Consider the following 25,576-nt stretch of genomic DNA (forward strand, 5'->3'; position numbering starts at 1 on the left):
TTAAGCACAGTGTTAATGAGCTCATTGTGGGGAGTTGTACAGTGTGTGCTACCAGCATCTACGTGGGGTAGATTTTCGGCGCCTTGATCAAGAACCGATCAACAACTGGAGACACCGCATCGTGCCTTCAAAACACCTGCAGTTGACCGATATTCAATCTCCCAAAACCGAAATGATGAATCCTCTCACCAGCCGATACAACTATAGTATCTAAAGCTCATCAGCACCATGAACGCGAGCCGTGGACGGAGCGAGCCTTTGAACCTTTGCACCGATCCGAACCCCTCCTGACTACCTCGACGGTCATCCTTCCCGGTTGCCCACCAGCTCCAGGAGCTGGGATTCTGCCACCATGTAGGATCGCATAGCTACAGCGCAAGAGGCTCCAGGACACTAATGTTGTATTAGGTTTGAAAAATCACTTCTCGACCTCATCCGAGGCGTACGGAACCATCGGGGCAACGAGCGTGAATACATACAAAACTGCTTGAAAGAATGTCGCGCCGAAGTAAAAAGTCAGGACATGGACCTCAAGGCCACAGCCCTGTTGAAGCTTGTGTACCTCGAAATGATGGGCCACGACATGTCCTGGGCATCCTTTCATGTTCTTGAGGTCATGTCCTCTCCTAAAATTCACCAAAAACGCCTCGGCTACCTTGGCGCTGTCCAGACCTTCCGCCCCGATACCGAAGTCCTCATGCTCGCGACGAACTTGCTCAAAAAGGATCTCATGGCCACAGCTCCGAACACGATTGGTCTTCCGATTATCACCTTGCCACACATCATCACACCCTCCCTTGCTCTTTCCGTCCTTGCGGACCTGCTGCCACGTCTGAGCCACTCCCATGCCTCGATAAGGAAGAAGACTATTGTGACGCTGTATCGACTTGCGTTGGTATATCCAGAGACTCTTAGAGCGGCTTGGCCAAAGATCAAGGACCGCCTGATGGATAAGGATGAAGACCCAAGCGTGACTGCTGCCATTGTTAACGTGGTGTGTGAGCTGGGATGGAGGCGACCACACGACTTCTTACCACTGGCCCCTAGGCTCTTTGAGCTACTGGTCGAGGGCGGCAACAACTGGATGGCAATCAAACTCATCAAACTCTTTGCGACACTTACACCCCTGGAACCTCGGCTTATACGAAAGCTGCTACCACCCTTGACGGACATTATCAGGACTACCCCAGCCATGTCGTTGCTATACGAGTGCATCAATGGTATTATCCAAGGTGGTATCTTGGGAAGCCCGGATGACATCAGCGGCACAGAGGAGATCGCCACGCTTATTGTGTCCAAGCTGCGCGGAATGATTATGATTGACGGGGATCCTAACCGTGAGTTACTATCACTCTGGGCTTGGTATTCCATGGGCTTTGCTCTTTCAAGTGTGCTGACCTGTTTTGTAAAACGTGCGCAGTGAAATACGTCGCTCTTCTTGCCTTTAACAAGATCGTGACGACCCATCCATTCCTTGTTGCTGAGCAGGAGGATGTCATTCTCGAATGTATAGATAGCCCGGATATCACCATCCGCATCAAGGCATTGGATCTCGTTCAGGGCATGGTCAGCGCAGACAATCTCGAATCAATTGTCAGTCGCTTGATGAGACAGCTGAAGGTCGCGTCTGAAGGCGACAGACAGCCAAAACAGACCCAGACAGACTCTGATGTGGAAGATGATGGGTTATCAAATATCAACACCAAATCCAGGGCCACTAATTCACCACCACCTCTCCCAGAAGAGTACAGGATAGACGTCATCGGCAGGATCATTCACGTCTGCTCGCTTGACAATTACAACAACCTCCTTGACTTCGATTGGTACATCGATATTCTCACCCAGCTTGTGCGCATGGCTCCTGTCGCACGACGAAAGGAGGACGAGGACGACAGCTCTGTTACAACAACAAAAACGCGCGCAACAGATATCACCGAGAGGATAGGCAACGAGCTACGAAGCATAGCCGTAAAGGTTCAGGCCATTAGGGGCTCGGCAGTGCGCGCGGCCGAGTCTATTATCTCGGGTCTTGGGTCCGAATCGTCAACTACGACCAAAGTGGTTGGCCCGGTGTCTTGGATTCTCGGAGAATACGCCTCGTTCTTGACACATCCAGAGGATACCATGAATGCGATTTTGCAGGCTCTAGCAAAGACACCGTATCCCGAGGTGGCAGCCATCTCTATGCATGCGCTCATGAAGATATTTGCCCTTGTCGTTGGTGATGAGAGATCACAATGGACAGCTGAGCGTAAGGCCAAGATATCACTACTGATGACGCGGCTGCTGCATACCCTGGAGCCATTTCCATCACATCCAAACCTGGAGGTACAGGAACGGGCTGTGCAGTTCACAGAGCTCCTCAAACTCACCGCAGAGGCAGTTTCTGGACAAGAGGCATCTACGGATGAAGTTTACCAAGATCCTCCTCTGCTTCTTACACAAGCATTACCTTCCCTGTTCACTGGATGGGAGTTGAACTCTGTTGCGTTTGGCGCACAAAATAACGTGCCCCTTCCCGAGGGCCTGGACCTCGACCAGCCAATCAACCCCAACTTGGAGAGACTACTAGCCGAGGCGCATATGCTTAACTTGCCCGTAGACGAAGACGACGAATTTGAGATATACTACCACCAAAAGCCTGTCGCGACGAGCATATCGTCATCTGAGCCGGCTATCAAGAGGCTCGCGGACGCCCCTGATGAGATCCCTAACTCTTACCAGAACGCCGGGGAAGAGAGCTATCTTGATCCCGACATCTTGGCTCGAAGAAAGGCAGAGCGCATGGATAAGAACAAGGACGATCCCTTCTATATACATAACACCTCATCCGGCATCTCGAGAACATCAACGCCGATACACAACATCCTCAAACGAGAAAACGGCTCGGATCTGGATATCGACTCCATCCCTATCATGGCGTTGGATTTATCCAAGGTGGACGACGCAGCACCACAGAAACCGCCCGCCCCATTGCCAAGACCCAAATCGCGACAGCGTGTTGTTGTTGCGGCAGACGAAACCCTTGCAGGAAGCGGAAGGTCGACTCCGGGGAACTATGACTCGGAGAACACAAATTCGGACGGCGGGAGAAAGACTGCCGCAGTCAAAAGCAAGCAGCACAAGAGGCCAAAGAACTCACTGCTGCAAGTCGACTCGAGTCATATTGGTGCGCTGAGCCTGCACGGCCGCGCCGACGAAGAGGCCGTCAGCAGCGTCGACCCAGAGCTTCAGAAGCGCGAGGAGGCGGAGATGGCAGCGGCCATGAAGGAGGTGGAGCGCTTGCGGCTCGAGATGCAGCGTGCCAATGAGAGGATCCAGGTTGCGCAGGGCGTGCCGGCCGAGGGTGTCGCTGTCGTTCAGAAGAAAAAGAAAAAGAAGAAGGCCGTTCCGGATGGCGAAGACGGCGATGTTGCCTCTTCTGTAGCGAAGCCGAAGAAGAAAAAGAAGAAGCCCCCAGTCGCGCTAGGCGGCGAGGGGGATACCGGTGCTGCTGCGGCTGAGGGGGAGGTGGTTGCAAAACCCAAGAAGAAGAAGAAAAAGCCAGCCGCTGAGGGGGAAGGGACGGCTGGTGACTCGGGATTAATTTGATTGCAGGTGCATGGAAGTAAATCTGAGGGGCGGCCTTGGTGCTTATGTCGGGTATATTTTTCGTCAACGAACGGATAGTTAGATATGAACAATATTAGCTGTGTAAAGTCTGGAGATAGATCAGGAGACTTGACCATCCAGAAATAACATCGATTTTCATCCGATGATTGGTTAACATGAGAGGTTTCGCCATTTGTGTCGTTCATAATGTTGATTTGGTTTTAATGGTAGTTTTATTCATGTCATGGTTTTGGGGCACAATATACGTACCGGCTACAGTGAGCCCTTCTTGAACACTGGGAGCCAAGCTAGGTGCAGCCAAGAACAGAAACGAATGTGCTGCTCGATGGACGCACGGAAGAAGCCGTGGAATTCATCAAGTGCAATTTTGTGATTTTCACGACGTGAGAAAACATTAGATGATACATACGAGGTCGCGTAATAGACGCCTCCAAGGTAGCCTCTAAGCATGAGTGCGTAAATTCCCGGATAAATTATACATTTAATTTTAACAATATTTCTAGGTCTCGTCATCGGAAACGCCCATAAACTCCTAGCCCAAGCCAAAGCCAAATAAAACAGCCGCTTGCTTGTTGCCCAAATGAACAATAATAGAGAATGAGCAAGACACAGTGCTTGGCAGAAGGTTCATATTAGGTATGACCCCATGATCATCGCATGCCGGACCCGGGACGCCTCACCAACAGAACGACGCCCCTCCCTGCCTTGCGTCGACCGGCAAGCGGCTGTAGCTGCAGCTGCTCATGCTCCTCCTTGTCCCTTTCCACCAGCACCCGGTCGCTGCAATACCGCGGAGGCTGAGCCTAAAAGTTCTGCGGCACAGGCGGGCGCTGATAGTATTCCCTCTCCGTGTGTGACATGGCACCGGAGCCAAACGGACCACCAGCGGCGGCGGCGCCAACGCCACCAGCACCGGTCGAGTCGGAATCGATCCTGCCCTCCTCGGCCGCGCTGGCGGAGCCGCCGCGGTAGCGCTGTGCCATGGGAGGTTCGGCCATGCCCTTGGTCCTGAAGGCGCCGCCGGCGAGAGGGCGGGTATAGGGCTTGCCGTTCTTGGTGTAGACGGCCGGGTACAGGTCGACGTAGAAGGAAAAGACGTAAAAGGAGAAGACCACGGCGATGATCCACTCGAGGACGGCGGCGACGTTGAACTCGCGGAGGCGGTTAGCGATGCCGAAGCCGACGCAGAGGAGGACCTCGACGATGATGAAGACGAGCTTTATCCAGAAAGAGATGCGAAGAACGCGGTGATCTCGGTTGCCTGCGTGTTTTGTTTATTGGTTATGGTAAGTTTGGGACCAGTGGATACTTTTGTGGGGGATCGTCAAGACTCACGACCGAGACGCTGGTACTCCCAGCAGATGAAAACGGCACTGATTGTGTATCCACCGATGAAGAAGCTCAGGAAGATGTTGTGCAACCTGTTATGACTTGCGGTGTCGAAGATGCTCAGCATGATCAGGCCTACTGTGCCTACTACGGCGAATGCAATGGTCTGATGTAAACACGGATGGCGTCAGTAAATGGCACACAGTTGATCGGACCCCGCCAAGCACATCATGCATATTCAAATCTGGGACCGACTTACCAGGCCTGACAAGATCTTCTCTCCCATGGTGGAATTGGGCACGAGCCTGCCCTTGTGCCTCAGCCACCTGTCGGCGAGGAAGGCCGCATCGAGGAAGATGGTCGTGATGACGCAGCCGGCGATGAAGAGCGGCTTGAGCCTGTAAGCACCGGTATCACTGATGTACGCGATGGTCTGGTTCTCGCTCATACTGCCATAGTGCACGCGGTCCTCGTTGACGGTCCAGTTGAGCAGCAGGCCAAGGAGGGTGGCAAGCCATACGACGCCCGATATTATGGGCAAGACCCAGTATGATAGCCTCAACATGTTGCAAGAGGTGTTTTTGGTTTCTTTTCGTTCCGAGTGGTAGAAAGTTGTTTGTTGGTCGAGTATAATACTGGCGAGATATGCCAGATACTATGTATGTGGGGTTTGTGTAAATGTAAAATCAAATCAAACGAGTGTGGGTTGTCCTTCAAACAAAAAAATACCACAGAAACGTAGGCCAAGGCAAGGCACCAAGCAGAGGCACCGAGACTAAAATGATTGCTAGCCTAGGTTGGCGACTGTTGGCATCAGCCTCCCTATGACGGCACTGTTGGCGTCGGCCGATGTCTAGCGTGACAAGATGCGACGAGGGCAAAGTTGTCGTCTTTTTTTTTCTCGATGCGTCCGGGGGGCGCTAATGGTTTCTGCCGCGTTTATGTGAAGCGCTTGGGATGAACCTTTTTGTTTTTATCTCTTTTGGCGGCAGTTATCTCATTCCCGATCGGGGTTCTGGGCTTAAAGATCAAACCCGCGGGCGACAAAGTTGTGTTGTGATAAGCAAAGAAATAATACAAAAGCTGAGCCACAACATCCACGCCGTCGTCTTGGGTTTTACGTACACCTGCAATACACGTATCGACTGTTGTATGGCGCAGTTCAAACAGCTGCAATCCCGGGGCGTAGGCTGTTTTGAGGGTTGGAACGTATGCAAGCAAGTGTGGTAAGAAAAAAGGGTAAGCAGCAAAAAAGGCTAATGACGTCAGTTTGCGCGCCTCAGCTGAAATCAAGATTGCGTAGAGGTTTATTTGAGCAAAGCCCCGGCAACCCTGCGATGGACCCCGAACTCCGAACATGCTGGAAGACCCGCTAAATGTGCCCAAGCTCCCCGTAATGATCTCCGCAATTGGGGGGATATTGAAGCTTGATGCCATTTTAGTTCCTTTTTCCCTGGATATGTTCCAAGATTTTCGACCTGACAAACCACCACTCAAGTCTTGGAGGTTAGGTACCGATCTAAGTTACCCAACTAAACTGCCTTGATCAACAAGAACCCACCATAGTCTAGACTAGACTAGATCCGATTCCACTCTGGCGGAACAGGGGGGAAATAAGAAGAAAACCCCAAAAAACCAATCAAGGAACTGCCGATCCTGTTCGAGCAAGGAGACCCTGAAGTCTCTCATCCGACAAATACTCTGTCCATTCTTGGTCGACCCCAAAGACCCTGAGTACCACGTATTGCACTAGCCAATGGCAGCGCATACCATATGACCACTTGGGCTCCAAGGCCAAACCCCAAAAGAAGCGCCTGATCTTGTCGTCGCCCATACAACCAGCCATCTGGAAATAGCTCCGTTCCGTCAACACGCGCGCTAAGGCAACGTCATCGTCACTCAACGACGCTCTGCCGTTGCATAGGGAGCTCATGTCGGCCGTCACCAGCGATAGACTAGATGCTTCGTTGGACGGAACCACGCGTGCCATTCCCCGGTCTATGATTCTGGTAATGTTGAAATCGTCATCCACTAGCAGGTGGTCCCCCTTTGTCGTCGACGTGCTTCAATTAGAATATCTCATCGGCCTGGTGAAGGGGGTTCGCTGTTTGCACCAGCTGCGGGGCGTTGTCTTTTAAAAAGCGATATATCAGGTACGCATCGACGGGATACTCGGTATAGAGTTTTCCATCGGCGATGAGTGCTAGGTACTGCTCGGCAAAGGCAGTATAGTAGCTTGCCGACGTGTCAAATGGTCCCTCTGAAGCAAGTACAACAAACCTGTCCCTTGCCACTGCCGAGACTTGGATATAGGAGCCCTGGAGTGTGAGAGACCGGGCCTTTGGGAATGGGTGAGCAGCAAGTTCAGCCATGATGTCTGCCAGACCTTGCAAAACCCTTGTCTTGTCATCCTCAGTGGCCAGTTTGCCGTCTATGCCATCCCCTTGCCATGACTTGCCAGAGAGCTCTTCCATCAACAAGAAGCCAAGGCCGACACCGTGATCGGTGCCATCGTCGCGCACACCGAAAGCAAAATCTTGAGGTGCAGGCACGGCAGTGGTTTCCAGAAACTTCAAGGTTGCGTACTCGCTGCTTATCAAGTACCCAGCCAATGATTCTGGCAACCCGAATGCGCAACTGGTGACTCGACGTCCCTCATCAGCCAGTTGGGGGAACCATCCTGGAAGCGAATGCGGGCGTGACAATTGGCGCTCCCAGTGAGTGCATCTGGTCTGACTCTGGAAAAGTGTTCAATACTGCAACTTTTTACCGCCATTCAGGCTTGCGGCAAGCGCGCAAACAGCTTCATCGTTGATTCTCGGTCGAAGACGATCGATCTCGGCGACTATCTGCGACACATAGGTTGCATTGTCCAAAACCTATGGGGACTGTGTGCTTAGAATTGATCTAATGCCAACACCGGAGCCAAAGTACTTCGATCCTCACACTTGTGTGAAAGCAGAGAGCGATGGGTGCCACAAAAGTGAAGGTTGCAAAAATCACAGCCCCAACAACCCTTACACTCGGCTTTGCGCAGCCCGGGATCGAGCAACTGAGAAACGTAGACATCATGCTTTCTGCTAAGTGGTATTATAAGGCTGTAATGAAATAAACATGCGAAGGCAATGTTGAGGACATTGACTGGAACCGAATTGGAGGGACTGGTGAACTGATATTGCCAGCAATCGATTAAAATTGGAAGGGCTTTGCTCCTAGGACTTTCACCAACCAAAAATGCCCGGAATGGCCTTGGCGATGAATTTAGGACCAATTGATAACACGATTTTACAATATTTATTTCAGCCGCCCACAAGGCTTATGGGAGCTATGCTTTTTTACCTGCCCCTTACCCCACCACGGAAGGTATCCAGGCACCTACCTACCTACCTGCATACTTGCCTGGATACTCACCTACACATAGATGGGGGAATCAGGGCTTAATGGATTTCTGCAGCCTGCAGCAGATACAAGTGCGGTGAATAAACAACCGAACATTCGGCTTTGCCAGGGCGGCCGTGATATGCCTTTCCTCCATTTCATTACAGCTATTTTCCTCCCCAGAATGTCGTCTGGGGCAGCAGTGCTTCCAACTCGGAGTGGCGAGAATGTATAAGCCCGTACGGCCTTCGAGCCTACAGAGCAAAGGAGTAGTGGGAATCTCCCGGCATTTGACTGTCTGCAAATGTTTTTCCTCAAGAGACGCGCCGAACCTTACTGTTATTTACAAAGTAGGTACGGATCTGGCTAGCATCGCATGGCTTTTTCATGCAAATGAAAAGGTTCAAAGCCTAGAAGCTCTCTACAGCCGGGAGTCTCCAAACTTTATTGGTATGAGGAGTATGTACTGCTTTACTGCTGATTCCAAACGTAAGAAGGGATAGGAAACGCCCAAGATGTACACAGATGAAGACTTTTAGATACCTAATGTAGGTGCCTACCTACCTGTTTACTTACCACTTGGAGTGGAAGGAGCTGATTTGGACATCCCGCAACAGCCGTTTACTTCCCAAATATTTGTCGAAAACTGAGGATGCGGCAGTACCAATCGGCACCATCGCGAGTAGCCCAAACAAACCTTACAAAGCATTGGCATCGCCAAGCGAGGTTGCTGAGAGCTGCGTGCTCAAGCTAGACGGCCGCACTCCAGTCGTACAGTTTGTTTTCCCTTTGGTGCTTTGACGGACAGGATTTTCTCTTGGAGTGTGCGGTCGACAATCTAGTGATCTACCCTTTTACAGAAGACGATTTGAGCAAGTAGTGTGAGGTCAAAGTTTGCATTGGTTTGATGCATGGACAATGGGAGAACGGACTTGTGGTTTAAAGTCTTGGATTGGATGTTGAGGTGAAAGTCGGCGCGTTTGTATTGAGTTCGCACGAAAAGGGGCTGCTAATTATCAGAACTGACACAACAAAGAGGCATCTCCACGTGTACCAATTTATTCATAGGTAAATTCATATTTACCTCACTGCAGATTGATTCATTTGTCTCTTTATCTTGTAAAGCCGCTTTTGAATGCCGTGCTGGTAGAGCATTACTGGTTGAAGTTCACCCCCGCAGCCCATCAAGTATTTATCTGCTGCGAGTTCGGGCGCACGTCGGACAAGCCCCGAGATAGACTGGCCCCGCAAGAAACTCACCGGCACCGGCCTCCGCATTGATACTGGACAATATTTTATAGGGGAGTATCTATCTGATAGATATACCAAACGAACCCCTGTTCGTAATAGATATGAAGTTACTAGTTATGTAGTATACACGGCCACATTGAGAGTCAGTATCAAGTTACAAACTTGGTTCTTCGTGGAGCAATCTCATTGCTGATTAGGCGGAGCAAATCTGCCGACTTTGACTCCAGAACCCATGAGACGCTGCATTTCTTAGATGCAATATATAAACATGGACTGGTTGCATGGTAGTCATCTCTGTGAAAGAAAAGGCCTCACGGGTGCAAGGCCTCATTTCACTCTTGAGCAGATACCGCGGTAAAAGTCTATCAAGTGCTCTTCTGGATTCAAGCACTAGCTTCCATAATCTGCAATTCCGAAGCGAAAGAAAACCATGGAATCCTCATCGAGAGAAAAGAAGCCCGCCCAGTCCCGCGAAGATGAAGAGTCGGGCGTCGAAAACTTACAAGGTCAAACGGAGATCAACCAGCAGCCAGACAACCCTCACCAGACGCTCAGGCGAGAGTTCAAGCCTCGTCAGGTCAACATGCTGGCCATCGCCGGCGCCATAGGCACGGGCTTGATCATAGGGACTGGCACAGGCCTGTCGCGAGGCGGCCCGGCCAGCCTCCTAATCGCCTTCATAATCACCGGTTCTCTCATCTACTTTGTCATGACCGCCCTCGGCGAGATGGCCGCCTTCCTACCCAACGACCAAGGGTTCAATGGATATGCCAGTCGCTATGTCGATCCTGCTCTCGGGTATGTGAGATGATGCTTCACCCCAATGATAAACAGGCTTGGGAGAGACATGTATAGGTATGCAAGAGCTCCGTGGCTAAGGTCGTTCACTTGTCCCAAGTTTACAGTTTTGCCATGGGATGGAACTACTTCTTCACGTATGCCATCGTCTTGCCCAACAATCTGACTGCAGCCGGTCTCATTATCCAATATTGGCGGCCGGATCTCAACGTTGCAATTTGGGTGACGGTGTTTGCTGTTCTGGTGATAAGTATCAATGTAAGTGGGCGAGCTTGGTGACTGCAAACCTGGTGCTATCAACTGTGTCGTATATGGATACCTGCTAGACTTAGTTGGTTTCAGCATTGCTGACAAACGGGTCAAAGGTACTTCACGTTGGCAGCTTCGGTGAGGCGGAATTCGTTCTTTCAACCATCAAGATCATAACTCTCGTCACCGTCATGATCACCTGCTTGGTTGTATCCCTTGGCGGCGCTCCCGCCCACGGCCGAGTCGGCTTTCAATATTGGACAGACCCGGGTGCGTTTGCCGAATACTTGCAACCCGGAACCCTCGGCCGTTTCCTGGGTTTCTGGGCCTGCATGGTCCAAGCATGCTTCTCGTACACGGGCACCGAAGTCGTGGGCTCCGCGTTTGGCGAGACGCCGAACCCGAGGGTCACCATCCCCAGGGCCATCAGGCAGACCCTCTGGCGCATCTGCTTCTTCTACATCATCGGCGTCTTGACCCTCAGCATGGCGGTCCCCTACAACAACGAAAGACTGGTCGGGGCCACCAAGGCCCGGGTCAGCGCCGCCGCGTCCCCCTACGTCATCGCCATGGCCATCGGCGGCATCAAGGTCCTGCCAGACATTGTCAACGCGTGCCTGCTCGTCTTTGTCATCTCGTCGGCCAACACCGACATATACGTCGGAGCCCGCACGCTCTACTCGCTGGCAAAGGACGGCCACGCCCCGGCCATTTTTCTCTACACCACGGAGAAGGGGGTGCCCATGTACGGCGTCGCTGCGACGTCCGTCTTTGTGCTCCTGGGCTACATGAACGTCAGCAAGTCCGCGTCGAGCGTATTTGGCTATCTGGTCAGTCTCGTGACCGTTTTTGGTGCCCTCAACTGGATCAGCGTCCTCACGTCCTACCTCGGCTTCCGCCGCGGGATGAAGGCCCAGGGTATCGATCGCAACCAGCTGCCGTATCGTGGACCCCTGCAGCCCTATGGAGCTTGGTATGCTTTGGGATTGACGATACTAATCATTATCTTTAATGGTAAGAAACCTTCATGTCGTGGATTTTTTAGCTTTTTACTCACATGCGTTCTTTTCGCTCACAGGTTACAACGCCTTTATGCCCAAATTCGACCCGGCCACCTTTGTCACTTGCTACATTGGCATTGCCGTCTACCTTATCAACATATTCGGATGGAAGTTTATCAAACGCACCAAGCGCGTCAAGGCGAATGAAATGGATCTCGTTACTGGCCGTCGTGAGTTTGAGGTAGTAGAGGAGTTGGAGAGACTTGGCAAGGAAAAGGTAGACAAAAACGACACTTTCATGGGAAAGATGACAAGAGCATTCAAGAAAAATTCGAGGGGTTGAGAAACATAAGGCACAACATGACGACGCACCATGTCAGTTATGAGGTTGATGTTGGGCTAGCTGGGGTCGGGACGGACGCACTCTGAGGCGTCTTGGGGTTTGTTCTGTTTTAGTGGCTGATTGCCCAAATGGGTTGTGAAAATGCTAGGCTATATGCGAGTAGAATGTCAATAGAGCTAGTACAAAGCGTGTTCATGATTATGACAGAAAAAGAAAGGTACATGGATGGAAGAAAGCATGTGCAAAGTATCAAGTCAATTGGTGGTTGGTTGTGGCGGGGACCAATAACCCCAACCCAGCGCATGCCCGCACGCGGCACCACTACACCGAAGCTCCGCATTCTCTAAACTAACTGATCCTCATTCCTCAACCCAGAGGTTTGATCTGACATCACATCCCATCATCTCACTCTGAAGCAAACTTCCGATTGCACAAAATATTTTGCTGCCCAAAACAACCAAGCAATAATCACCGAGAAACAAGCCGTACGAGAAACGTTCCAACAAACCAACCACAAACTCGCGACCATGGCGGTGTCGCCGCTTCTGGCGCCGCCCGTCGAGGCCGCTTCGGCGACGCAGCAGCGCTCGACGTCGTCGCCGCTGAAGCGCACCCTCTCGGCCGTCTCCTCCGCAAATGGCACACCCAAACCCACAAAGGCCGCGAAGCCCGAGGCAGGCCTGCCCGCGGACGACTTGATTGAGCAGATGAACCGGGCCGAGGCGAACAAATATGTGACGAGTATGCAACCCCCAACCAAAACTATGCCTCTGGCATCAAATCGCATCCAGTCGCTGACATGCTTCCCAAAACAGCAAAGTTCCTCGGTGAGGGTACCTACGCCATCGTCCACCAGGGCTACGAAAAGGCCAAGCCGTCCAACATCGTCGCCATCAAGATGATCAAGGTCCAAAAGGAGTACACGGACGGCATGGCCCCCGACGCCGTGCGAGAGCTGAAGCACCTCCAGGAGCTGTCCCACCCAAACATCATCGCCCTGCGCTCCGTCTACTCGTCAAACTCGCAGAACCTGTGCCTGGTGCTCGAGTACCTGCCGCTCGGCGACCTCGAGATGCTGATCCGCGACGCCAGCGGCATCATCTACGGTGGTGCCGACATCAAGGCCTGGATGGGCATGCTGACGCGCGCCGTCTGGTTCTGCCACGAGAACTTTGTCCTGCACCGCGATATCAAGCCCAACAACTTGCTGGTCGCCGCCGACGGCGAGGTCAAGCTGGCCGATTTCGGTCTGGCCCGCTCCTTCGCCGACCCGTACCGCGTCATGACGGCCAACGTCATCACGCGCTGGTACCGGCCCCCCGAGCTGCTGTACGGCGCCCGCCACTACTCGGGCGCCGTCGACGTCTGGTCCGTCGGCTGCGTGTTTGCCGAGCTGGTGCTGCGCAAGCCCTACCTGCCCGGCAACAACGAGCTGGACCAGCTGTCGCTCATCTGCGCCGAGCTCGGGAGCCCGACCGAGGACAACTGGCCCGGCGTGTCCAAGCTCGACCAGTTCACCGCGCCCTCGGAGCCGCTGTCGCCCGTGCCGTCCAAGGAGCGCATGATGGTGCAGTTTGGCACCGCCGGTGCCGACGGCGTCGACCTCCTCATGAAGACCCTCACCCTCGACCCCAGAAAGAGGATCACCGCCAAGGAGATGCTCAAGCACCCTTGGTGGCACTCGCAGCCCAAGCCCACGCGCAAGGAGGATCTGCCCAAGAAGAAGACGGGCGCCGAGCAAAAGTTCGCCGCCGACCAGGCGAGGCAGCCCGGTCAGGTCGACGAGAAGATGGCCAAGGTTGCTCGCAAGTTGGATTTTGGCGCTCCCAAGTAAAAAATAATGAAATCGCTGGGCAAATCATGACTTTTTTTTTTATAAAACCAGAATTTTCTTGTTTTTTCATCATACAGCGGACAGGAGTTTTGTTTTGCTTGGGTTTACTACTCATAAAAAGAGGAATGGAAAACACGGCTGGGATTTTGGGATAGGTAGAGTCTAGGCGTTTTCACGGCTCATTCAATTTATTTCTTCATTATTAATACCCAAAAGGTTGTATATAACATGCAAAAAAAAAACGTAATGTTGTGTGATGCGTAAACTATGTTTTTTTTTTCAGGATACCAGCACGCTGCTCTTTCCCCCCATCACATAAGAGAACATTCGAGACCGTACATGGCCTTTTCGACGTCCCTCTTGACCTGATACCAGTCGGCCCGCCTCTCGGCAAACTTGTAGACCTCCTCGGCGCGGAAGACACCACCGAACCGATCCCCGTCGGCGATGATGGTGGCCATCTCCTTGGAGTGGCGCGGGTCGATGAGGTAGATCTGCGAGAGCTCGCGCAGCGCCTTGAAGTAAGGGAGCAGGTCCGCGTTCTTGAGCGAGCGCACGTACTCAAAGTACAGGTTCATGTCCGAGATGACCTTGATGGCCCCGTCGGTGGACACGCGCTGCCGCTTGAGGTGCTTGCACACTGCCTGGAACAGCCGCAGCCCCACCTCGCCGTTGAAGACGTCGAGCATCGACTTCTCCGTCGTCCCGACCAGCATGCGCGTGTGCGACGACACGAGCTCCACCACCCGCTTTGCCGTCTCCGTCGGGCCGATGTCCAGGTCGCCCGCGGTGTTGCCGCTACCGCCGCTGTTCTTCTCCCCACCCGCCGCCGCACCGCCGGGCGTGGGGTTGTAGTCGGTCGGCTGCTGCGTCGTGGCACAGATGTACTCGACCTCGTCCATGAGCACGTCGATTCCCTTGTTAAGGCCCGCGGCGACGCTCTCGTCCAGCATCTGCTCAAACTTCTTCTTGGCCAGGCCGCTGGCGTCCAGAAAGTCGTTGCGGTCGGCGATCTTGGGCGCCGCGAGCTGCTGCTCGTAAAACACGTCAATCATCTGCGAGATTAGGTCGCCGAGGTTGACGAGCTCGATGAACATGACCAAGGGAGCGACTCCGCCCTTTTCGTGGTCCGTCACGTCGCGCGGGTTGTAGTGCGCCAGGTGGCCGACCGCCTTGTCAAAGCCCGGCTTGATGTGCCGTTGGCCGAGGATGCGGAGGAGGTTGACAAAGATGGCCTCGCACTGCTCGCGCGCCTCGCCGCCCACCTGCCCGCCCAGTCGGATGAATACCGCCGCGCGTCCGAGGCTCGTCTTTGCTGCATGCACCAGGCTGAGCGCAACTTCGATGCTGAACAGAGACTTGATGCCTTCGAGACGTGATGCCATCAGGGCCGCCTTGGCGGCCAGTTCGTCGGTCGGCGCCTCGCCCTGCTCAGGTAGCGGACTGCCTCTTCGCTCAAACGCACCGGCCATGCCGGGGCTTTGTGGGCGATGTGGCTGCGAAGACGATGTGGGCTGCAGCGTGTCGCCATTGGACGACGGAGTGGCGGCTGAAGATTTGCTACCGCCACCAAACGGTGCTGTCAAGAGTTGTCCTGGTAGACTGGGAAGTACGGTCACCGGCATCATGACTACCTTTTTGAAAGAGCTTAAAAAGTCCTTTTTGTCGGCCTGCCGGTTGAAGTTGCTCATGTAAAAGGATTCGGCGCTAGCGTCCAGCTCCGACAGCCTGGTTTCGAAGGCCTGCACCTCGTTCTCGGAGTTTTTGATGAAGAAATCCAGTTCTTCCTGCAAGTATAGATCCAAGTGTGGCTCAAAAGTCCGCAAAGCCATCTCCTTGGCCTTCTCCTCGGACTCCTCCTTGGTCCCGTTGGGGACCTGCAGCGAACTGTAGAACAGATACGCCTGCTCAAACACGCCCGAGACCGCCTGCAGATAAGAGGCCAGGCTCCTCTCGTGGCTCTCGTCGAACAAGGGCGTGCAGTACTCCATTATGACGTCGTCCTTGATCTTATCCACAAACGTCCAAAACACCGTGCTGGGCTTGGGAAATATCTTGGCCATCAACGCCCCTTGCTCGTTGAGCTTGCCGGCCAGCAGCTCAAAAAACTGCCTCGACGGCTCCAGCGAGATGCCCTCCACCCCGTCCACCTTGGTCAGGCACTCGGCCGAGTCGGCCAACACGTCGCGGTCCGTGAAGAGCGGGTGCTTGGCGATGAAGAGCTCAACGGCCGCATTACCCCCGTTGAGCGCATCCAGAACGTGCGCATACCTCTTCATCCGTCCGTCCACGTCCCAGAGCTCGTACCCCTGCTCAAACTCTCGCAGCACCGCCGTCTCGAAGATGCCCATCATCCCCGTGACCTTCTCCTCCCTCTCGCGCGCCCCCTCTGCCCAGTCGCTGCGCGAGAACGTGAGCAGGTTCGACAGCATCCGCGCCTGCCTCTCCGGGTCCCGAAACACCCGGAACAGCACCGGGTCGTTGTGGCTCCGCGCCCGCACGAGGTCGTAGTAGAACGGGCCCAGGGCACCGTAGATGCGCGCGTACTCCTGCCTTGCCCGGCCCCGCACGCTCTTGACCTTGCTTAGCACCTCCAGCACCGCGTTGGAGTCCTGCATCGGGCTATCGTCTGCCGCTGCCGTCGGCGACGCCAGGTCGGCCGTCCGTTGCGCCTGGCCGGGTTGCTGCGGCACGAGCGCCGGCATGCCGCCCACGCTCATCCGCTCAAACCCGCGACTGACGTCCGCGAGCCCTCGGCCGCCTCCGCCAGGTCCCCCTCCTCTTCCCCCTCCCCCATAGCCCCCGGATCCCGCCGCTGTGGCATCGAAAATTGTAACCTGGGGCGCGCGCCGCTCCCTCTCGCCGGCAGCCTGCCTCCGCGCGACGGCCTCGTCCCACCGCCGCCGGGCCTCGGCTTCATCCCAGCAGCCCATGCTCTTGAGGCGGGCGACCCAGCGCGTGTCGTCGTACACCATCTCCTGCATGCGGCGAGACACGCACGCGAACCGCATCAGGTCGGAGACGGGGAGGTAATCGAGGATCGATGCTATGATCTCTGTGCGTTTGGAGGGGGACTGGCGGTCAGTTTGGGCGACGTTTCTCTAAGAAAGCGGGCAGAAAAAAAAGGTGAGGTATGTAAAGGTAGGACGAGGATCAACGAACCGGCCGGCAGTGATGCCTTGGTATCCGACAGCGACGTCGCCTGCAGCGCGCCCAGGATGCTGTTGTTGCCCACGGGGGCACGGCGGAATTGTGACATGATGGGCTGTTTAGGACTGGTCCTTTTCGCTGTGGTAGTCTGGTATTGTTTTAAGTCGGGACGGAATAAACAACAACTGCCCAAGTCAGATTAGAATCAGATTGAGGCCAGCAACTATCTTCTTGGGAGATGCGGGTGGCGGTGGGCTGCCATGGTAAAGCAGCTTCGGGAGAAACAAGAAGCAAGTATTTGAGTTTCAAGAGGTCAGTGATTTTTCGTAGGTTGACTACGGAAGCTGTCAATGAGTTTTAAGAGATATTTCAAGATTTGAATTATCTTGGGCTGGAGATCGTGTTAAAACGTTCAAACTTCTTTCGATGTTTGAGACGACGTCTTCTTCAGCTTGTCATTGTGTCGGGCCTTGTCATGGATGCCCTGATCTCCTCATATTGAAGTGGCCCCTATTGGACCATTTTGTAATGCTTGACCCTGTGAGGTGGGGTAGGCGAACTCAGGCTTCCCCGCAGCGCCAGCCCCTGACGTCTGTTTATGATGTCTTTAGAACCCCTGATTCTCCAGCCAGCCAGCGCGACGACGATGCTGAGCAAGTGTTGACTATGACATTTATGTCCCAAAATCACAAGTATTGATAGTATTGATTTAAAGAGCACTTCAGACCCAAATAAGCCTGCCTAATATATTCAGTTATCACAGACGCCTCGCTGCCTGTTACTTTTGCCCAGAGCACCATAGTATAAAAACAATATTCCAGAAGCTGTTCCTTGTGCTTGGCAACAAGTGAATGGCGACAATGAGGGTAACCGTTTTCCCCTGTGCTGTTTTCCCTTGTATCACTACTCCACTCACTCATCATCGTCCATTCTTTGTTCCACAGCATCACCCAACAATCTTCTCCTGACCACAACATCATTCCGCAACCTGTCCTCTTCCTCTTCCTCTCCATCGTTCTCAGCCTTTTTGACATGCCCAAATATGCACGTCCAAAGATCATCGGCAGGAATCTCTTCGCCGGCTGCAGTGCCCTTCTCCTTGCGCATCAGCTTGGTCAAACTCGCCTGCTGCATCTCCAATGAGTTGGCCGCCTCGACTGCCTTTTCGTCCATGAAACAGCCGTCATCCGCGTTTTCTTTCATGACGCGGTCCATGTGCTCCAGACGCCTCTGCACCGACAGGTTGTAAATCGTCGGCTCGACGGTGCCTTCAACCATATACAACCACACCGTGGTGTCCTGTTTTTGACCGATCCGGTCCACGCGCGCAATCGCCTGCAGCTCGAGGGCCGTGTTGAGCAGTGGCTCGCAGAGAATGACATGGTTCGCGTTGACGAGGTTCAGGCCGCTCGACTGCGCGCGAGCGTGCAAGAAAAAGCATTCGATCCCGGCCTCTTGTTTGAAACGCTCTATGCCGTTGTGCTCGCCGATGGACGAGAATCCAATCTGGTATTTCGTAAAGGCCGCCGAAAGAACACCAAAGAAGCCTGTGTACTGCGAGAAAATGATTGACTTGGCGCCGGGTTCGCTCAGTCTCAGCCACAGAATATGCCGGACAATTGCGTCGACCTTTGTCGTAAAGGAAGGGTGTACCAGCTCCACGGACTGGATCTGAGCCAGTTTTTGGGAATTGAAAGTCGCATATATGCCATTTCCAGCCTGCGTCTCACTTCTCGTGGGCTGATGGCCACTGTTTGCCTCAGTAGGCGTCGAGTCATCTCCATTTTCGCCATCGTTCTCGACAAGCTTTAGGTCTCGAGTCTTGAGGACAAATGGGTGAAGCTGGTACCGTTGCACCCCGCGTTTACATGTGGGACAATTAGGGGCCCGTTTTAACCATTCCAATAGACAATCCTTATCGAACTGGTGACCGCACATGGTCATAACCCCATTGGTTATCTCGGTCTGGCAAATGGGACAAATGCGAGATTCCTCTTTGTCACCAGCATTCTTCAGATTAATCACTGCAGAGATATGCGGTCAGTTGTGGGGACTTTAGCTACTTGAGGCAATCAACTCCAAATAAAGGCAGTACTTACGGTAGCGATGTTCAGTGCCAACCTTTTCCACTATTTGAGCGAGCCTTTCCTCCTCATTCTTCAAGACATGCATAGCATGTGTCATGGCGGCTTCATCCCTCTCGCCGTCTTTGTCGAGTATAACATCAAATGGCGAAACATCATCTGAGATAGCCTGAAGTTGTCGATAATAATCAACGCGGGCGTTCATAATTGTTGTGAACCTGTCAATCTCCGACTCTAAGGCATTGAGAGCCTTGGTCTGGTCCCAAGACTGGTCGGAAAGCGACTTTTGAAGTTTCTCGACAATGCTCAACTCCAGCTGCGCCCGCCCAGAGCTTTGCGACCTCAGCGATGTCGCCAGACTCCTCAGCTCCCCAAGGAATCCCCTTATAGAGTCCGAACCCGGTCCCGGTGCGATCTTGTCGCGAGATGCAAGCAACTCAATCAGCAGCTCTGGGGCAGGGCCTTTCCCTTTCGCAGCGTTAGCAAGAGAGACTCGCGTCTCGTCAATGACAAGCTTCGAGACCTGTTGCCCGGACACGGCTGCTAGACGATCGGCTATTGTGGCCCTGATGACTTGAACATATACGATAATCTCCTCTTGAACCTTGGTAGAGTCACCGTATTCGTCGCCAGTCACCTCTTCTTCTTCGTCAATCAATGGCTTGCATACAAGTCCAATGAGCCGCTCACGCCATTCATCCAACCAATTGGCTTGATCGTTCAGAGTCTCGCATAGCACTTGAACCCTATCGACAATAGACATGGTCTCAACGCCAGGCCTCAAGTCACATCTCAGCTCCGGGATGACGGCAAAATCCTGCTTCTTTGCCCGAGCTTCAATTCGGTTCATCATACGCGTGGCTTTGTGGTTGGCTTCCTGCAGTATCTCTTGACGTATCTTCTTCGCACGAGAGTAATATTGGTCCTCGAGTCCAGCAAGTTGCTTAAACTCTTCCGAGTCAGGCTCGGTCATGTCCTCGTCGCTCTTGATCTGGAAGTACGCATTGCCAATGAAAAAGACAACCTTGTGCTCGATCTCGAGGAGTGATCTCAATTTTCTTTGCATCTCAGACTGGATGTCGAGAAGTGATTTCAACTTCCGCCGTACCTTATCCAAGCGCACCACAAGACTCTCAGCTTCCGGAGACGAGGACTCGGAAAGAGAAGAAGCTGCGCTGGAGGACGAAGAGTCCGAGTGCGAATCCGAGTCGCTATCTGATTTCTCGGCGGCTTTCGCTTTCACAAGCTTTTCCAGTTTTTGCCGTTCCTTCCGTTCCTTCTCGACGTATTTCTGATGTTCATTCAGTTCTTGTCGCACATTTTTCACCAGAGGTTCCGTTTCTTTGAGGACTTGCTGCCAAATTTCCAAAGCCTCTTTCTTCCGGGGGCTGTTTTCAAGTAGTTGACCCTGGGTGATCTTGTTGACCAGGAGAGCACGTTGCTTGGTAATGAGACTGCTTCCGGCTTCTAGTAGCATGTGGTCAAGGACTTGCATTACGGTCCGGAGAGGATTTCGAGGTAGCACTTGGTTCCCAGCTCCCACGTGTGGGTGAAGGGCTGCCTTGCGTAGTGTATCCAGGCAGTTCCGCATGACAGCCGTGTAGTCCTTGGGGTCCCAATCATCGACCATGGGCTCTCCTTGCTCATTGAGATCACAATTCTTCACCAACCGGCGGAAGAGCCTCTGGTAATACTGATCCTCGACCGCATTGAAGGGGATGTTGATCACATATCGTTTCTGCAGAGGCAAATCAAGTTCGTCCCTGACAAGCTGCTTTGAGTGGCGAAGGGCAAGCGTGTTGAATATAGCGTGGAAGTCACTTTTGCGACGGACGAGCTCTCCCCATATACTAGAATGTGTGAAGGGTTCACAGTGCAGAAACATGAGCAACCCCTTGAGGTCCATAATGTCATCCTTTATAGGAGTGCCTGTTATTGCCCAGGCGTTCACCCGGGGTATCGTCCGGGCGAGGATGGCGGCCTTACTCACGCCCGAGTCGACCTCTTGTGCCTCGTCTAGACACACTCGCCACCACAAACACTGCACCAGAGGCGAGAGTGGGCGGGTATACTTTCTCTCTCGTCTTCGAGATCTATCCGGGGGCGGTGAAGCAAAATGTATCTCAGCTCTTAGTTCATGATAAGTCATGATGACCACATCATGAGACATGAACTTTTCGAGCATTGCCGATTCACTTTGTGCGTCAATCGACTTCTTTCTGTTAACGCACGACTGTTTCATGCCCTGATAAATCATGACGCTCAAGGAAGGTGCGTGCCTTTTCAACTCCGCAACCCATTGCGCGCGCAGAGTTGTGGGAGTTATGATCAAAGTAGCGCCAGTACGCCTCAATTCGGGTTGCTGCGCGTTATCACCCACTCCTACAACAGAACCTGGAGGTGCCGAGTGAAGAAGAATGAGGCCGATCATTTCCAGGGTTTTGCCCAGCCCCATTTCCTCGGACAGGATACCTCCTTTGATGGCGTCTACTCTGTATGGGATCGAGTCAATGTCACGGGTGGCCACATCCAGTAAGTCGCTGGCGTAAAAACTGTTTCCATGCATATCCCGGAGCTCGGTGAAGCCAGGTGGCACTTGCCGAGGGGCTTCATAAGATGCAACGGTCGCCCAAGCGGCACTTCCAGCTTCCCAGCGTACACCTTCTCGGCCCAACAACCATCGAACGGCGCGTCTCTGGAAAGGATATAAGACGGCTTTGAGTCCTTGTATGGACATGTTGAAGATCTCCGGCTTGGTAGAATGTGCGGCTTTGTAGAATTCCTGAGGTGATCCCTCTGAAGTCTCGACGGGCAGGCCAGGAAGTACTGCTGATAGGATTGCTCGCCTCGCTTCATGGGCATGGACAAGTTCTCTAGATGAGCGCAGGGCATTGGAAGTTGTGATTGATTGCCATAACAGCGTGAACCTGAAACGGAGGGTCACTTGTTCGCTCTGAGCAGCAAAGTACAGTTCGCTCTTGAGTCTGATCCTGCCGGCCTGGCGTTTTCGGGAAAGTGAGTCGCTGAAGTTGATCAAGGCAGATATGTCCTGGGGTATGCCTTTAGGCATGTCTATCGATAGCGAAAACGAGCCATCCTCAGGAGGCCGCCCCAGGAGAAGGGCTGTCGTGGTGGGTTCCCGGGACTCGTGTAACCTAATGCAGTCTCCATCTATCAACCTTGTGAAAGAGTGTTCTGGTGCTGAGCAAGATTGTTGTTTCCTTGAGATGACAAGTTCGGCCTGGTGTAGCTCGATGGGAGGCTCGTCATCATGTTTGCGGCGCTTTGCTGGAGGTTCTATTTCGATTACATCGTCATCACCAAAGTCTCGGAAAAAGGCAAGAGCTTCGATTGGGAAATCTCCTGTGGTAGAGCAAGATATTCGCATTAGAGCTTGTACCTCAAATCTTTGATGGCTGGGGTGGAAATCACCCACTAGCGATGTGTATGGGTTTGCCTCTCTCAGGTTGGTCAGGGTTGGAGAGGCAGCAGCACTGCTGAGGAGTGCGTTGGGGGACCATTGTATGGCAATCTAAGCAGCCTGGCTATTTCATTGTGATAGAATCGATGGAGAATAGCCACAAGATGATGATTGAAGGATGCGTCGCTGGACTTTTAGTTAGGGACGTAGGCAAGATAGGCAGGTAGCTATGGAGTGATTCGGTAGCTCGGGAGGATTTTGAAATGTGAGCTGCGTTTGCAACCAAGATGACGCGACCAGGGTGGTCCGACCCGCGTTTAGTGAGGGGCAAACTGACTGGTGGATAGCAGCGAAATCACGTGATTTCACGTTCTGTGAGAACTACGTCACACTGTGACCATCATATAATAACTCGGAGATCTTACATAGATTACATAGGTAGATTAAAGCTTGAACATGATTCGCACTGGGTACCACCATTTCCACGACTATTTGCAACAACCAACCACATTTATACCACAAATTTCCTGTACCATTTCGTATTTTTCGATATACTATATATACGTGGCATTCTAGACGGCAGTAGATAATTAGGTAGCCATATACCTAGGTAGGCACCTTGACCAAAATAGGTACCTATTTACCTGTATTAAACGTCAATTGGTAGATCCAAACTACACACCCATCTCTGCCAAACAGAGCCTTTCTCCCAACCATGAAACCGATATGCGCATGACTTATGCAAGGGTAATGGTGCTGGGCTTACGCTCTACCCCCCGCAATCAAGAGTTATCATTTACACCGGTTGATACATATCTGACCGTTTGCTGCTCCGGTTGTGAGTAGCCGCAAGTGGCGGAGAAAATGCAGATCTTGTCCCCAAACTCGGGCTTAAAGAAAACACGACAGGTCTTGATAATACGGTCGTGCATACTGAGGTAGGATCTCGGCAGTGGTGCACCAGTTCAATGTCACCATAGGACGCAGGAGTCGCCCCGTTTGCTGTTGTAAGCCCGGCCAAATGATTTGGGTCGGACGCAGCAACAAGATGACTGCATAACTAAAGGAGGGTAAGTTTGACACGCCAATAAAACTGATGGTCAATATATTGGTGTGAAACATCAAAAGAGGTCGAGGGAGATCTTCAATTATATAAGTATACATTTACCTAGGGACTCAGGCGGTCTTGTGTGCCATGTCTTCTGCTTTCTTTTTCGTAAATGTCAAGATCTAGGTTCAGTACAATTCTACCTATCATGTCTAACATCACATTTAGTGGCCCATCGTTTTTGCTGGGAGACCGAGAGGCCTCGCTGGAACTGACACCAAAGATTCTGGGGGCGGCACTCCTTGCAGCGCTACTTCTCCTCCCAGTTCTGTGGCACTCAAAGACAGCACCACCGGGGACAAAGCCAGTGCCAGGACCGAAAGGTAAGCAAGCTGTAAAGGCAAACTCGGCCCATAGCCTGAACCGAGATGAAAAGAGTAGGAGAAAAAAAAAAAAAAAAAAAAAAGAAAGGTCACAGAAAAGCTTACAACATACCTCCTCATGCAGGCTTGCCACTCATCGGAAACCTCCTCGACATACCCAAGAAGCACGCCTGGCTCAAGTACCGAGAGTACATTGAAGAGCATGGCCCCATCGTGAGGATAAAACTCATGGGCCAGGAGCACATCCTGCTAGGCTCCGAGGCCGTCGTGGACGACCTCCTCAAGTCCCGCGGCGGCATCTACAGCGGCCGGCCGCAGACCCAGGCGTGCTCGATACTGACCCAGGATCAACACGTGCTGATGATGCCCGCCGGCGAGCCCCTGCGCGTGCGGCGCCGGTTCCTCTCGCAGCTGCTCACCAGGGGCGCCGTCTCGCAGTACGAGCCGTATCAGTGGCTAGAGGCGTACCGGCTGGTGGTCGAGATGGTTCGAGATCCGTCAGACTACCAAGGGCTGATTGAGCACTTTAGCGTCGCCATGGGTAGCCGCAGTATGTCCTGATTTTTTTTATTCTTCTTCTCCGTCATCCAGTACAAGTTTGGCTTGGCACTTATCAACTGACCTTTTTTCTTCCTTCTTCCCGTAGTCCTCTTTGGACAAGCCATGCCCGACCGCTCCGGTCTCCAGAAGGAGGTGATAAAGATCGGCCACACCTTCGAGGCGGTCCTCACACCGGGCGCGTTCCTGGTGGACGTGCTGCCGTGGATGCGCCACCTGCCCGACCTTGTGGCCCCGTGGAAGCGGTGGCTGAAGCGCATGTCGCGGCGGGACGAGGCCTTCTACTACCGGATGTGGGAGCGCACCAAGGCGGATCTCGACGAGGGCCGGGACGCGCCGTCGTGGGCGCGCCTCTGCCTCGAGGACATGAAGCGGGCGGCGGTTGGCGGCAAGGGCATGGGCATCACGGAGCACGAGGCCGTGCACCTCATCGGCGTCACCTACACGGCGTTTGGCACCACCCCCGCCAACATGCTCTCCCTGCTGCTGGGCATGACGCGGCACCCGGAGTGGTGGCTGCGCATGCAGGCCGAGATTGACGACGTCGTGGGTGCCGAACGCCTGCCGACCCTTGCCGACCTCCCACGGCTTCCGGTGCTCCGAGCCGTCTTGTCCGAGATTACGCGCCTCTGGCCGGTGACGCCGGATGGCGTGCCGCATGAGCTGACGCAGGATGACGTCTACAAGGGGTATCGCCTCAAGGCCGGCTCCGTGATCCACTATGTGACTTGGGCGTGCGGGCGTGATCCGGAGATGTACCCCGAGCCGGACACGTTCAACCCGGGTCGGTGGATCGACCCCAGTTTCCCCACCTACAAGGAGCCGCTCACAGAATTCCCAACCTTGATGAACACGCTCATGTTTGGGAAAGGCCGTAGGCAGTGCCCCGGCATGATCGTGGGGGTTCGAAACGTCTACGTCCAGACCATGATGTTGGTGTGGGCGTGTGATCTCGGCCGAGCGCGCGACGAGGTGACAGGCGAGGAGATTGTGCCGCCGCTCTATGACTACGGCGCCGGGTTCAACGTCGCTCCGAACCCCTTCAAGTTTGACCTCAAGCCTCGAGGTGCGGGGCGCATGCGGATGGTAGAGGCTGCGTATGAGAAGGCACTGGCGGAGGATCCCATGAAGGAGTAG

The 25,576-nt window shown here is 53.4% G+C and overlaps 9 protein-coding genes across 9 annotated transcripts; 4 read left to right on the forward strand and 5 right to left on the reverse strand.

Annotated features, from left to right (window-relative positions):
- The first annotated feature begins 70 nt into the window (after positions 1 to 70).
- On the forward strand, positions 71 to 3,755 carry MGG_07481 (AP-3 complex subunit delta). Its single transcript, XM_003711340.1, has 3 exons — positions 71 to 354; positions 409 to 1,337; positions 1,421 to 3,755. Coding segments are annotated over exons 1-3 (3,102 nt in total). The 5' UTR covers positions 71 to 352; the 3' UTR covers positions 3,592 to 3,755.
- Positions 3,756 to 3,972: 217 nt separating this feature from the next.
- Positions 3,973 to 6,147, reverse strand: MGG_07482 (uncharacterized protein). Its single transcript, XM_003711341.1, has 3 exons — positions 5,201 to 6,147; positions 4,948 to 5,107; positions 3,973 to 4,873 (listed from the first exon to the last, which is right to left on the reverse strand). Exons 1-3 carry the CDS (start codon positions 5,504 to 5,506, stop codon positions 4,416 to 4,418), a joined length of 924 nt encoding a protein of 307 aa, XP_003711389.1. The 5' UTR covers positions 5,507 to 6,147; the 3' UTR covers positions 3,973 to 4,415.
- A 433-nt stretch (positions 6,148 to 6,580) lies between these two features.
- Positions 6,581 to 8,113, reverse strand: MGG_15205 (uncharacterized protein; the record flags this gene model as incomplete). The annotated part of the gene is made up of 3 exons (XM_003711342.1): positions 7,963 to 8,113; positions 7,222 to 7,679; positions 6,581 to 7,004 (listed from the first exon to the last, which is right to left on the reverse strand). Exons 1-3 carry the CDS (start codon positions 8,011 to 8,013, stop codon positions 6,581 to 6,583), a joined length of 933 nt encoding a protein of 310 aa, XP_003711390.1. The 5' UTR covers positions 8,014 to 8,113.
- A 258-nt stretch (positions 8,114 to 8,371) lies between these two features.
- MGG_16646 (uncharacterized protein) lies at positions 8,372 to 9,221 on the reverse strand (the record flags this gene model as incomplete). Its single annotated transcript, XM_003711343.1, has 2 exons — positions 8,896 to 9,221; positions 8,372 to 8,573 (listed from the first exon to the last, which is right to left on the reverse strand). Exons 1-2 carry the CDS (start codon positions 8,994 to 8,996, stop codon positions 8,372 to 8,374), a joined length of 303 nt encoding a protein of 100 aa, XP_003711391.1. The 5' UTR covers positions 8,997 to 9,221.
- Positions 9,222 to 9,672: 451 nt separating this feature from the next.
- MGG_07485 (dicarboxylic amino acid permease) lies at positions 9,673 to 12,308 on the forward strand (the record flags this gene model as incomplete). The annotated part of the gene is made up of 5 exons (XM_003711344.1): positions 9,673 to 10,368; positions 10,476 to 10,626; positions 10,734 to 11,631; positions 11,696 to 11,895; positions 12,261 to 12,308. Exons 1-5 carry the CDS (start codon positions 10,001 to 10,003, stop codon positions 12,306 to 12,308), a joined length of 1,665 nt encoding a protein of 554 aa, XP_003711392.1. The 5' UTR covers positions 9,673 to 10,000.
- Positions 12,309 to 12,343: 35 nt separating this feature from the next.
- Positions 12,344 to 14,132, forward strand: MGG_13401 (CMGC/CDK/CDK7 protein kinase). The gene is made up of 2 exons (XM_003711345.1): positions 12,344 to 12,702; positions 12,777 to 14,132. Exons 1-2 carry the CDS (start codon positions 12,489 to 12,491, stop codon positions 13,793 to 13,795), a joined length of 1,233 nt encoding a protein of 410 aa, XP_003711393.1. The 5' UTR covers positions 12,344 to 12,488; the 3' UTR covers positions 13,796 to 14,132.
- Positions 13,933 to 17,429, reverse strand: MGG_07486 (F-box protein pof6). Its single transcript, XM_003711346.1, has 2 exons — positions 16,958 to 17,429; positions 13,933 to 16,850 (listed from the first exon to the last, which is right to left on the reverse strand). Exons 1-2 carry the CDS (start codon positions 17,052 to 17,054, stop codon positions 14,107 to 14,109), a joined length of 2,841 nt encoding a protein of 946 aa, XP_003711394.1. The 5' UTR covers positions 17,055 to 17,429; the 3' UTR covers positions 13,933 to 14,106.
- A 165-nt stretch (positions 17,430 to 17,594) lies between these two features.
- Positions 17,595 to 22,725, reverse strand: MGG_07487 (ATP-dependent DNA helicase). The gene is made up of 3 exons (XM_003711347.1): positions 22,466 to 22,725; positions 19,045 to 22,392; positions 17,595 to 18,969 (listed from the first exon to the last, which is right to left on the reverse strand). Exons 1-3 carry the CDS (start codon positions 22,548 to 22,550, stop codon positions 17,858 to 17,860), a joined length of 4,545 nt encoding a protein of 1,514 aa, XP_003711395.1. The 5' UTR covers positions 22,551 to 22,725; the 3' UTR covers positions 17,595 to 17,857.
- Positions 22,726 to 23,615: 890 nt separating this feature from the next.
- Positions 23,616 to 25,576, forward strand: MGG_07488 (25-hydroxyvitamin D-1 alpha hydroxylase; the record flags this gene model as incomplete). The annotated part of the gene is made up of 3 exons (XM_003711348.1): positions 23,616 to 23,881; positions 24,006 to 24,431; positions 24,528 to 25,576. Exons 1-3 carry the CDS (start codon positions 23,671 to 23,673, stop codon positions 25,574 to 25,576), a joined length of 1,686 nt encoding a protein of 561 aa, XP_003711396.1. The 5' UTR covers positions 23,616 to 23,670.

The sequence above is a fragment of the Pyricularia oryzae genome, chromosome 3 (assembly GCF_000002495.2).
Source record: "Pyricularia oryzae 70-15 chromosome 3, whole genome shotgun sequence".
In the NCBI taxonomy this organism is placed as follows: Eukaryota; Fungi; Ascomycota; class Sordariomycetes; order Magnaporthales; family Pyriculariaceae; genus Pyricularia; species Pyricularia oryzae.